The sequence below is a fragment of the Sapajus apella genome, unplaced genomic scaffold, assembly GCF_009761245.1.
Source record: "Sapajus apella isolate SASKATOON/1434 unplaced genomic scaffold, GSC_monkey_1.0 scaffold6, whole genome shotgun sequence".
NCBI lineage: Eukaryota > Metazoa > Chordata > Mammalia > Primates > Cebidae > Sapajus > Sapajus apella.
In genome coordinates this window covers 72,655,334-72,667,595 of record NW_022436946.1, presented here as the reverse complement: position 1 = coordinate 72,667,595, position 12,262 = coordinate 72,655,334, and the positions used below count along the sequence as shown (strand labels likewise).

Genomic DNA, 12,262 nt, shown 5'->3' with positions numbered 1-12,262 from the left:
CTCTCTCTCTCTCTCTCTCTCTCTCTCTCTCTCTCTCTCTCTCTCTCTCTTAGCTGGGCATGGGTGGTGCATGCTGGAAATGCCTGGGAGGTTGAAGCTGCAGTGAGCCATGATTGCACCACTATACTCCAGCCTGAGCAACAGAGTGAGACCCTGTCTCCAAAAAATTTGGTATTTTTATAATTATTCTACTGAAAGATTATTCTCCAATAAGCACTTAGAGGACTCTTAACTGTCATAAAGAAGTTTTTTGCATAATGACAATGCAGAAAACACTTATTGGGACTGCCTATGTTATTTAAATTCCACATAACAAATAAAATGTTAGTATAACAACAGACTTTTAAAATGTTTGAAGAATTTCTTTTTTGGAAAGAAGTGATATGAAACTTTACATTATTTTATAGGTATTTTTCCTTTTAAGACTTATTAAAAAGCCTTTTTGTTTTTTTTAAGTCTTAGCCTTACATACTTTTTGGAGATGTGTAAGAAACTGCAAAATAGCAAAAAAGAAATATTTAAATGAATTATTTGATGTTCAGTTTTTTGATAGTTACATAATTTTAGGCAATGTGTATATGTATAGAATCTACACATGAGTAATAAGCACATTTTCATAGTGTGGGACATTCAGTATATTCTCAAAGTATCTCTTTTCTCTTTTTGGTAGGCGCTTTATTGAGATCTAATTAATACACCATACAGTTCATGCATTGGAAGTGTACATTTCAGTGGTTTTTAGTATTTTCAGAGTTGGGCAACCATCACCATAGTTTTAGAACATTTTCGTCACCCTGCAAAGAAACCCCATACCCATTAGCAGTCACTCCTCATTGCCCATTTCTCTCAACCTTAGGTAACCACTAATCTACTTCCTGTGTCTATAAATTTACCTATACTGGGCATTTCATATAAACGTAATCATATAATCTTTTTTTTTTCGATTGCCTTCTTTCACTTAGCATAATGTTTTCAAGGTTAATCCATGTTGTAGTATTTAGCAGTACTTCCTTTTATTTTTATTGACAAATAATATTTCATTGTATGTATATATTACATTTTTTTTACCCATTCATCAGTTTCTGGACATTTGGGTTGTTTCCATTTCTTGGCTCTTATGCTGCTGAGAACATTTGTGTACAAATTTGTGTTTGGATGTGTTCTTATTTTCCTTGAGTAAATGCCTGGGAGTGGAATTGCTGAATCACATGGTAAACTCTGTTTGACCTTTTGAGAACTGTCAGACTTTTTCAAAGTAGCTATTCCACTTCACAGTAGATACTTCCATCAACAGTGTATGAGGGTTTCAGTTTCTTCATATCCTCACCAGTACTATCTGTATGCGTACAGCAATCATAGTGGGTGTGAAGTGTTATTTCTTTGTGGTTTTTATTTGCATTTTTTTGATGGGTCAAGATGTTGAGCATCTTTCTGTGTGCCCACTGACCATTTGTATATCTTTTTTGGAGAAGTGTCTGTTGAGTTTCTTTGCCCATTTGTTAATTGGGTTGTCTTTTTATTACCAAGTTGTAAGAGTTTTAAAAATATGTTCTAGGGGGCTGGGCGCGGTGGCTCAAGCCTGTAATCCCAGCACTTTGGGAGGCCGAGGCGGGTGGATCACGAGGTCAAGAGATCGAGACCATCCTGGTCAACATGGTGAAACCCCGTCTCTACTAAAAATACAAAAAATTAGCTGGGCATGGTGGTGCGTGCCTGTAATCCCAGCTACTCAGGAGGCTGAGGCAGGAGAATTGCTTGAACCCAGGAGGTGGAGGTTGCGGTGAGCCGAGATCGCGCCATTGCACTCCAGCCTGGGTAACAAGAGCGAGACTGCGTCTCAAAAAAAAAAAAAAATATGTTCTAGGTACAAGTTGTTTGTCAGATACATAATTTGCAAATATTTTCTCCCATTCCATTTGTTATATTTTTACTAATTTGTTATTGTTCCTTGAAACTCAAGCTCTTATTTCAGTGAAGCCTAATTTATCTGTTTTTTTTATTTTATTCCTTGTGATTTTGTTATTGTATCAAAGAAATGAACATTTACACTATGATCATAAAGATTTATGCTTATGTTTTCGTCTAAGAGTTTAATAGTGTTAGCTCTTACATTTAAGTCTTTCATTCCATTTTGAATTAATCTTTGTGTAAGATGTGAGGAAGGGGTCCAACTTCGTTCTTTTGCATGTGGACATTCAGTTGTTCCAGTACTTTTATTGAAGAAGCTGTTCTTTTCTCAATGAATTGTCCCAACAGCATCTTATTATAAAACGGTCTCATTTTTCACATTTTTTTCTCATATATATTCTGAGATTGGTCTGTTAAGTAGTTTATGAATTTGTCATAAAATTCCCATGATTTTCACATATTCTTTGTGGTTTTTAAGTTAGGTAGCCTTAGAATATATCATTTATTAATATTAATCTTTGAAAATATTTGTAAAATGTTATTTTTAAATATTATAATACAAGTAAATAAATAGAAAAAATAGTTAATCTTTATCTAGTACTTTCTTTGTACCAGGCACTATTCCAAGCACTTCACATATGTAACCTTATTATCTTCATAACCATAAGAGGTAGGTAAAGTTACTATCTCAGGTTTATGGACAAGGAAACTGAGCACAGAGAGAATAAGTAACTTATTCAAGGTCACATAGTTAGTACTTGCAGAGCCTGATTATCTCTGAGACTAAAGCACTGTCTTTCTTTATAATACTTTTAAAAACAGTCTTTATAAGTCGAAATCTGCAGTTATTATGTACTAAGGCAAAAATGACCTGCCTGGCGCCATCTGCTGCAATATATCTTTTACTCGCATGCCCCTTACACAAGCACACAGAAAATAAAGTGGCATATGTGCAGGTTAGATGTGCTAACGGCAGATTTCTCAAAATACCCACATGGGTCAAGACCTAGCTACATTGCTTTTTTTTTTTTTTTTGGCTATTCTCTGTTCTGCAGTGTAAAGATGCTACTGAAATTGGCTGGGCATGGTGGCTCATGTCTGTAATCCCAGTACTTTGGGAGGCCGAGGCAGGTGGATCACCTGAGGTCAGGCGTTCAAGACCAGCCTGGTCAGCATGGTGAAACCCTGTTTCTATAACAACAACAAAAAAGAAAATGTCAAAAAGGCTTGCAGATACCCCTAAGGGTAATAAGCAGAAGAGGAAGCATTTGTATTGATCTCTAGAACAGAAAGTCAAGCTGTTGGAGAAACTAGACAGTGGTTTATATGTATATTACATCTTATTATTAATGTGCATATGAAACATAAATGAATTTTATGTTTAGAATTGGGCTCATTGCTCATTGTGTATATGCAGATTTTCCAAAATTGGAAAAAATCTAAAATCTGAAACACTTTTGGTCACATTTCTGATAAGGGATACTCAACTTGTGCAAGTAATGGTAATTGTCTCTTCACTCTCTCCCTCCAACCCCAAGCAACATGAGTACATGCTTATTACATATATGCATAAACACACCCATAGACAGACAGGTGCATCCAAATTGATGTATTAAGGTGCCTTACAGCGTTTGCATTAAAATTACTCCTTGAAATTTCTTGGAGTCATATGAAGTTTAATGATGAGATGCTACATTTCTCTAAAGAGTTAATACATTAAAAAATATTATAATGTATCATTAGTGTAGTTTGCTTACATGGTCGTAAAAAATGAAACAGTGGCAGTTTAATATTGATGTGCTTAAAGGGTTATACCATGAATTTCCCCAAAAGAGGGTCTTCTTTTGAGCTTAGCAGTATGGGTGTTTGAAAAGTATGGTGTAAAATGAGGTGGATTTAAGAGTTACAAATAAGTTGCCTATTCTGTAGTTTTATGTAAGTGAAGTATAATTCTAAGAAATGGGTCTTGAAAATCTGGTTTATATAATACTTACTTAGAAATTTCAATTAAAATATATTTCCATTAGGTGGTTGTAATCTGAAGAATAAATCTGCTCAGTCTTTGGAATATTGTGCTGAATTGCTGGGTTTGGACCAAGATGATCTTCGAGTAAGTTTGACCACAAGAGTCATGCTAACAACAGCAGGGGGCACCAAAGGAACAGTTATAAAGTAAGTTCCTTAACTAATTGCTCTGCAAAAATTTTGCCTTGCAGTTTGTCAAGGAAAAATCTTTTTCTGAGAACACTGAAATTTAAAGTTGATCTTTATACACAATTCATTCTTTTCATTATGCTCTAAAGCCTGTGCTTGATAAATCAAAATTCTGTGTACCTCAGTGTAGTAATCCACCATATAAATAAATGGAGTTTGACATAGCTCTTAAAGTTGTTCCTTGCTGATATTTGGAATTTATAAGGTAAGAGAGAGGTATACTTTTATACAGCTATGCAAATACAAGCTGATGATATATATAAATCAATATGTGGCAGTTTTAGGCAACAGATCATTTTTTAATTTTTCATGCATATAATATGTACTAAAACTTCTATTAAGCAGAACTCACTTTAGCAAAGTACTCAGCAAATGACACTTTCTTTATGTTTAGGATTCTTTATTTGGAAGAAATTAAAAATGGCAAGAAATAAGGGCTTGACCAAGATTTTAAAAATCAGCAACCAAGAACTTCTAGATTGTACCTGGATGTTTGTGCACTTTTGTCTCCATGTCCTATATTTTATGTAGTTTTGGTTTTGGTACTGTAGAATAAAATTGACATTCATCCTTGTCATTCTGAGGCACTGCAGGATCTTCATTTGTGGAAGGAAAAAGTCAGATGAGCTCTAGTGACATACTTCAGAAAAGTTTTCAACAAATTGAAACAAGCAGGATTTTTTTTGAAAAAAGCTTTTAGTCTCTCAGAAAATTTGCTACCTTTTATTCTTTGGACAGTTTTAGCCAGGTGTGCTTAGCCTGATTCTTTGCTAAGCAAATTCAAAATTGTTCTTATGATAAAGAAAAACACTGGAAGACATTTGTAGAGCAGCACCTTACAGCCTGCAGTTACTTGGTTCTTTAGAGCTGTCTCTGGGGCCCAAAGGAAAGCCTATGAATGTGTAGCTGTTGCTGCCTCCATTTTCCCATTTTCTCCTTTGTTCCAAAGCAGTTTGTTGTTGTTGTTGTCATTTCCTTCTTTCAATCAATGCCATTCCAGAATCCAAATCAACTCTTTTATGTGTTCTATGTATAGGGTGTCCACATGAAATTCACTTTAAGAAAGGGTTTCACTGCAGAAACTGTTTAGAGAGGCTCAATTATCAGGCTGACCTGAGTGACTTATAAGTCTATTTCCAAATTTGACATTTTTTTTTCTGGGTGCTCTCTTGGTACCCCATGCTTATCTTTAAGTGGCATTTAGCATGGTATTTGGAAATTCTCTTCTGTGCCAGTCTCTCTTCATCAGACTATAGTTTTCTTGAGGTCAATGGCTGTGTGTCTGTATCTGCCACATTTAATACTCTTATACAATACAGTTAGTTTTATTAAATAGTAGAATTGGACAGTTCAGATTTTAAGATGCAAACATTTTATCCTAAACAATGTAAAGTTACCAAACTTTAAAGTTATACTGAATTAAATACTCTTTCCTTTGCATTTAAGGAAAGTCAAAAGGAAGGTTATTCCTTTAATAATTTTTAATGTATTCAGCTTGTTAAATTAGGGTCAAAATGATTTTTTAAGCCTCATTTTTTTAACCCAATAATAGACTTTTGATCTAATTTTAGGTAATTTTGTTAGTTCTCTTGTAGCAGTTTTCTACCTAGCCCCATTTATCTGTACCAATTCTCACATGACTCTTGATAACTATTTATTTTGTTCTTCACAGTGGGTATGTTTAGGTAAACTCTTACTGTGGCATCATTTTCACACATGGTATCTTAAAGAATTTTCACTGGTATAGTTTTCTTTTGTAGGGTACCTCTGAAAGTGGAGCAAGCAAACAATGCTCGTGATGCCTTGGCAAAGACGGTGTATAGCCATCTTTTTGATCATGTGGTAAACAGAGTAAATCAGTGTTTTCCTTTTGAAACATCATCCTATTTTATTGGAGTTCTAGATATTGCTGGTTTTGGTAAGTAGGTTTCTTTTGTGAATATATATTCGTTTCATATTTTTTCACACGTTAGGATTTATTCTTAAACCTTTTCTCCTTTGTAACGCATTTTACTTGGTGTATGTGTAATTATATGTCCACACTCAGATTTCATCGTATGACTTAGGTAGGGAGCTGACTCTTTAAAGAGAAGAGAAAAGACTCGTGGGGATTAGTTTTGATGATACATTCTAAAATTAAAACATTGATTGAAATTGCTGTAGTTAAGGATATCTCTGTACTCTAAAAGGAAGACAGCTGAATAAAGGTAAACCCTTGTGTGCTATTAATAAAGATAATACATTCACTAACTAAATAAAAAAAAGATAAAGTCAGTAAAACCATTGACTAATTTGCTAATTTGTAGAGCTGGGGATAGGTTGACCTAACTTATAGGACAACCTCATTACTATGTGTAGAAATTCATTGCTGTTGTTGTCAGCAGGTAGTTATTTCCAGTGAATTTTCCATCAAATGAATAAGGTATCAGGATAAGTAATTGAGAACAACTGTAGAGCAGTTCAACCAGAAATGAAATGGGTTACCAGGATGTGAATTCTGCTTTGCTCTGAATGACAAAAATAAAAAATCTTGAAGTATAAATCTAATAGGTTTTGTATTGGGCGTTATTGATGTGGGCATTTTTCTGGCTGTGAAGGAGTAGTGTCTTCTCTGTGGTTGGTTTGTTTTTGCCAAAGGAATGTATGAATGTTTACATTTGGGGAGGGATGGAGTTTTGCTTTTGATGTAATACATATTTTAAACTTTATAATTCTCTACCTTTTGTTCAAAAGGTAGAGAAATAGCCATCACTGACTTAAGATTTCATAATCCAGAGTTTTTTTTCTTTTACTATACTAGTTTTAGCATAGCATACACATACAAAGGATTATAAAATTGTAAAGCCAAGTGTATTTTAGACATCATGTAATTTAATCTTTTAATTTTAGAAATGTATTATTAGTATCCACAGCATTTTTGATAAGTAATTTTACAGATTATACAGAAAAAAAAATCTTCTAAAGCACTTGTATTTTAAGTCATTTTTTTGAGCTTAACTTAGATTGCTTTAATACCTGTGCTTTAAAAAATGTTGGCTGGGTGCAGTGGCTCATGCCACTTTGGGAGATCACTTGAGGTCAGGAGTTTGAGACCAGCCTGGCTAACATGGTGAAACCCTGTCTCTACTAAATATACAAAAATTAGGTGGATGTGGTGGCAGATACATGTAATTCCAGCTATTCGGGAGGCAGAGGCACAAGAATCACTTGACCTGGAAGGGAAAATTGCAGTGAACTGAGATGGTGCCACTGTACTCCAGTCTGGGTGACAGGGAAACTGTCTCAAAAATAAATAAATAAATAAAATAAAAAATTGTTACAAGTGGCTTACATTTTATATATTTTAGTACACAAGATTTGTCTCATTTGACAAACAACTTATTTGTCAATTGAAGCAAGGCATTTTTAATACTTAATTTTAATGCCTAAAAAGTTTTATCTTGAAATGAGTACATTTGGGAAATATAGAACAACAACAACAAAATATATATATATGTTAAATATATGTATATACAAGTATACTTTGATGTAATAAGTATTTTAAACTTTATAATTCTCTACCTTTTGTTCAAAGGTAGAGAACTAGCCATCACTGTTTATATTTATATATTTATATATAAACATACATATGTTTATACATATATATTTAACCTAATTTTAAATTAGGCCATTATTGCAATTACAGTTTAGTCTATGATACATTTATATGAAGTTGATCTCATAATGACTCTTGGTTCTGGTTTTATATTTTCAGAGTACTTTGAGCATAACAGTTTTGAACAATTTTGCATCAACTATTGCAATGAAAAACTTCAACAATTTTTTAATGAAAGGATTCTGAAGGAGGTAATTGCCATTATAACTTAAATTTAAAATCTGCATTAAGCTATTTTAAATTTCAAGGAAGAGATATGCTGCAGTTACCCTGATTGGTGGGGATGGCTGATGTATAACGGAAGGTGGTTCAGGGAATCTGGGAAGCCCAGCAGAGGCCCTGGGGCTCAGGCATGTTAGAAGTGTTAATAGTTCAACTGAAGTTTAGGGACCCAATAAAACTCTTTCAGAAGCGAACATCTACTTTTACTAGTGACTTTTAATAGACTCGAAGCTCCCTTTGTTTCTTTTTATGATTTTGTTGTCTCTATTTCTTTTCTTTTTTTCTTTTTAGACGGAGTTTCGCTCAGTTGCCCAGGCTGGAGTGCAGTGGTGTAATCTCAGCTCACTGCAGCCTCCATCTCCTGGCTTCAAGCGATTTTCTTGCCTCAGCCTTCCCAGTAGCTGGGACCACAGGCACGCACCACTGTGGCTGGCTAATTTTTATACTTTTAGTAGAGATGGGTTTCACGATGTTGGCCAGGCCGGTCTTAAACTCGTTGCCTTAGGTGATTACCCTCCTTGGCCTCTCAAAGTGCTGGGATTACAGGCGTGAGCCACGGCACCCAACCGCACCTCTCTCAGGTCTCTCTGCTTCTGCCTACTCTGCTGCCTGCTCACCTTTTCTCTCTCTCTGTCTGGCAGCAAAGCCGCCAAGTCAGGAGATTTGATGCAGCCATTGTCCTGGAGTGCCTCTGGGCAGTACTTTCCTTGTCATGCCCCCTTGTGGACTGTCAGCTGCCTGTACAGCTAGTGCTTGACTTAACGACCACGATTGGGACCGGCAGAGCGGTCGTAACATGATTTGGTCGTAAGTTGAGTATGTACAGTTGAAATGGTGCACGCAGAGGTGGTAGTGCTGCCGGAAGCTGATCCGCACTGTCATACGCCCACCTGGGCAACGTTTGCGCTGCCAGACGCGGAGCAGTCGTGGCCAGTGATTGTGGTCGTAAAGTCGAATGGTCGTAAGCTGCATAGGTCGTAAGTCGATCAATACCTGGGCTGAAATGTGCAGTAATTTATTCCTATCCCATCTGTCTTTTTCCACATTTTTACTGTGTTTATGTTTTTATGGACTTCCCAGCACATTCTAGTTTTGGTACATTTTACTTACATGATATAGTTAAATGAATTCTGGCATAAACAAAAGGTAAAATAAGTACTTACCAGTAAGGTAATTTCTCTGAAGAGTTTTATCCAATCATACTAGTTCTATTACCATGTGAAGTTTTACCTGAATGCCTCTAATTTAACATAAGCTAATGCTTCCCTTCTACACCAACCTACCAAAAAACTTTATTGAGAAACTGTATAATGAATATTCTTTAAAATAAATGTGAATTTCAAATTGAGATGTGTTAAAGTGGACAGTGCCTTCTAGAATGTTAGAAATCTTTTCTAGTATCTCTCATGGGAGGAAATGTTTAAACTTTCAGGAAACAGTGTTAAAACATATTTACTTAAGCTCATTGCATAGTTTACGCATCTATGATAAAACCCCTTTAAAAAATTTAAGAAGATAGAAGACTTATATTTGAGGACTCAACTTTGATCATGTATTGTTCTTCTAAATTAAACTAACTTTCCCCAAGTGATGTGTGCCTCATATATATTATATATGAGGAATTAGAGCCCATTTGCAGTTAGTTGTTATTTCCTTGCTTTTAGTAACTGTCTGCTAATGTCCAAAATCTGTTATGTCTTTGGAAAACCATTTAAGGCTATACCAGTTTGTATAAACCTTTGCATTCTAATTAATAAATGTCATGTTCAGAAACAGCACAAAATTCATTTCATTATTGCTCAGTATTTCCATGTCTATGATTATAATTATTTTATTTTTAGGAACAAGAACTCTATCAAAAAGAAGGTTTAGGTGTTAATGAAGTACATTATGTGGATAATCAGGACTGTATAGGTATGTGTTTATTAACTGCACCTTTGAAAACTATGGGAAGACGGAGGGTGTTTACTAGTGATTTTTCCATGCTTTGTAATTGACATTACTTGTTATAGGACTTGAAACTGGTATTTGAGAGAAGGTTACGTACTTCTGTATTACTGCTTGGAAGTTATTTTTTCCTACCAAGTCATCAAATATATCTTTGTTGGAAGTTTTCTATAATCTCTTCTATTTTTTTTGAAGAATGTTTTCCTACATAAATAGTTAAAATGTAAATTGGTTAAGAGGGAAACTTCATTGCCTAGTCAGCAAAGAGATTTATCGTTCACCTGTGGAAGTCCGTAGTTCGGCCAGACCCCAGGCAAGTTTGTCAGGGTTTGCCCTGCTTTTCTGTGATTCTCCTGGTTCTGCTGACCTCTGTGCATTGACAGCACCCTCCAACTGGTTGTGACTTGGCTTCATGTGTCACAGCCAGATAATACTGTGCAGCAGGAGAATAGAGGCTCTGCTTTCATTTTAATGGTAAAGAAACCTTTCCCTGTAGCGCCCCAGCCAGCTTTCAGTCAATAATTCTTATATATTGTATTCAAGCAGTTTACATTTTATAGTTAGTTTGGACAGGCAGGAAATTCAAACTATGAATAGAAGGAATGTAAAAATGTGTTGTTACTGACAGATTTTGTTTGAAAGCATTTACATCAGTTTCTAAAAGTATTATTAAAAAGCCGTGCATGCAGAAGTTTCTTTAGTTTTACTTTACTTGGAATATAGGTATCATTTGGAAAAGGAGAAATTTCCATTTTCTTATTCTCTTTTCCTGGTTTACAAATGGAATGGTTATTATAATCAGTTGCTTTCTTAGTAGTTTTTCTAAAATCTATATTAGATACATGCTGTTACTTTTTACTAAATGACCAGATTTGAAATAAAAATCTGTCTGTTCTCTATAACTTTTGAGAGAACACATATAGAATCATGTGCTGTGTTGTTTCTGATCAGTCCTTGAAATCTGTGATCAGTGAATTGTTAACATGCCTTTAAAGTGTTATGTTTTTACACTATTGTGAGTGTTTTCATTTTTTGAAATAGATTTAATTGAAGCCAAATTAGTGGGAATACTGGATATTTTGGATGAAGAAAATCGCCTTCCCCAGCCAAGTGATCAACACTTTACATCTGCAGTTCACCAAAAGCACAAGGATCATTTCCGACTCACTGTGAGTTTGGGATTCTGAAATTGAGACTCCAGTGGGATGAGACATTGTTAAAAAGATGCATTAGCTATTAGATATTATTAGAGAATTAGAATAAAAATTATGGAGGATGTAGAGCAACTATATTATATCCAGCACAGTACATTCCTTAGATGGGTATTTAATTTATATTTGATTTTTATGTAATCAAGGGACCTTTTCTCTGATGAAAAGTACAATTCACCTGTCTGATATGTACGGTGTGCCTGTAGGCTGAATTACTAGGGAGACTGAGGTAGGAAGATAGCTTGAACCTGGGAGTTGAGGCTACAGTGAGTTGTTAGCACGCCACTGCACTCCAGCCTCGGCAGCAGAGCAAAATCCTGTGTCAAAAATTAAAAGCACAGTGAGAATGACTTGCTGCCTTCATGGTCTCCCTTCTGAGCTAAGTGGCTCTCAGTTGCTTTGTTTGGTGTCATGTGATCTTGATCACATTCTAGGAATTGGCAGTTAGAGTCACAAGCCTCCATCTGTGTGCTCATTTGTAAGACCAGCAGTGAAGATTGTGGCTTAGAACTCTTGATTGGTGCAGGCAATACATATTAGATAATGATTAGCCCATTCATTTTGATCCTCTTTCCTAGGGAGTTTTGAGTGGAAAATATACTCAGATAGGGAAATTGAATCTGAAGCAATAGAGAGATTAGGTGGAGCAAAGCAGACACAGACAGTAGTAGAAATAAATGAGAGGTGCATTCTTTTTTTTTTTTTCCCCATTTATTTTATTGCATTTTAGGTTTTGGGGTACATGTGAAGAACATGCAAAATTGTTGCATAGGAGCACACGTGGCAGTGTGATTTGCTGCCTTCCTCCCCATCACCTACATCTGTCATTTCTCCCCTTGCTATCTCTCCCCAGCTCCCCACCCCTCACCATCCCTCCCCTATTTCCCCCCAACTGACCCCAGTGTGTAGTGCTCCCCTCCCTGTGTCCATGTGTTCTCATTGTTCAACACCCACCTATGAGTGAGAACATGCGGTGTTTGATCTTCTGCTCTTCTGTCAGTTTGCTGAGAATGATGGTTTCCAGGTTCATCCATGTCCCTACAAAGGACCCAAACTCGTCGTTTTTGATGGCTGCATAATATTCCATGGTGTATATGTGCCACAT

The 12,262-nt window shown here is 35.7% G+C and overlaps 1 protein-coding gene across 4 annotated transcripts in view; it reads left to right on the top strand.

Moving 5' to 3' along the window:
* The window catches only part of MYO6 (myosin VI), a 162,785-nt gene that overhangs the window by 91,485 nt on the left and 59,038 nt on the right, over positions 1–12,262 (top strand). For all 4 annotated transcript variants that reach the window (XR_004268021.1, XM_032275472.1, XM_032275470.1 and 1 more), the window contains 5 exons: positions 3,936–4,080; positions 5,883–6,040; positions 7,877–7,968; positions 9,841–9,913; positions 10,988–11,115. Coding sequence is in view for 3 of the 4 variants with exons in the window: in XM_032275472.1 (XP_032131363.1) it covers positions 3,936–4,080; positions 5,883–6,040; positions 7,877–7,968; positions 9,841–9,913; positions 10,988–11,115 (596 nt within the window). In the remaining variant the exon portion in view is untranslated. The remainder of the gene's footprint in view (positions 1–3,935; positions 4,081–5,882; positions 6,041–7,876; positions 7,969–9,840; positions 9,914–10,987; positions 11,116–12,262) is intronic.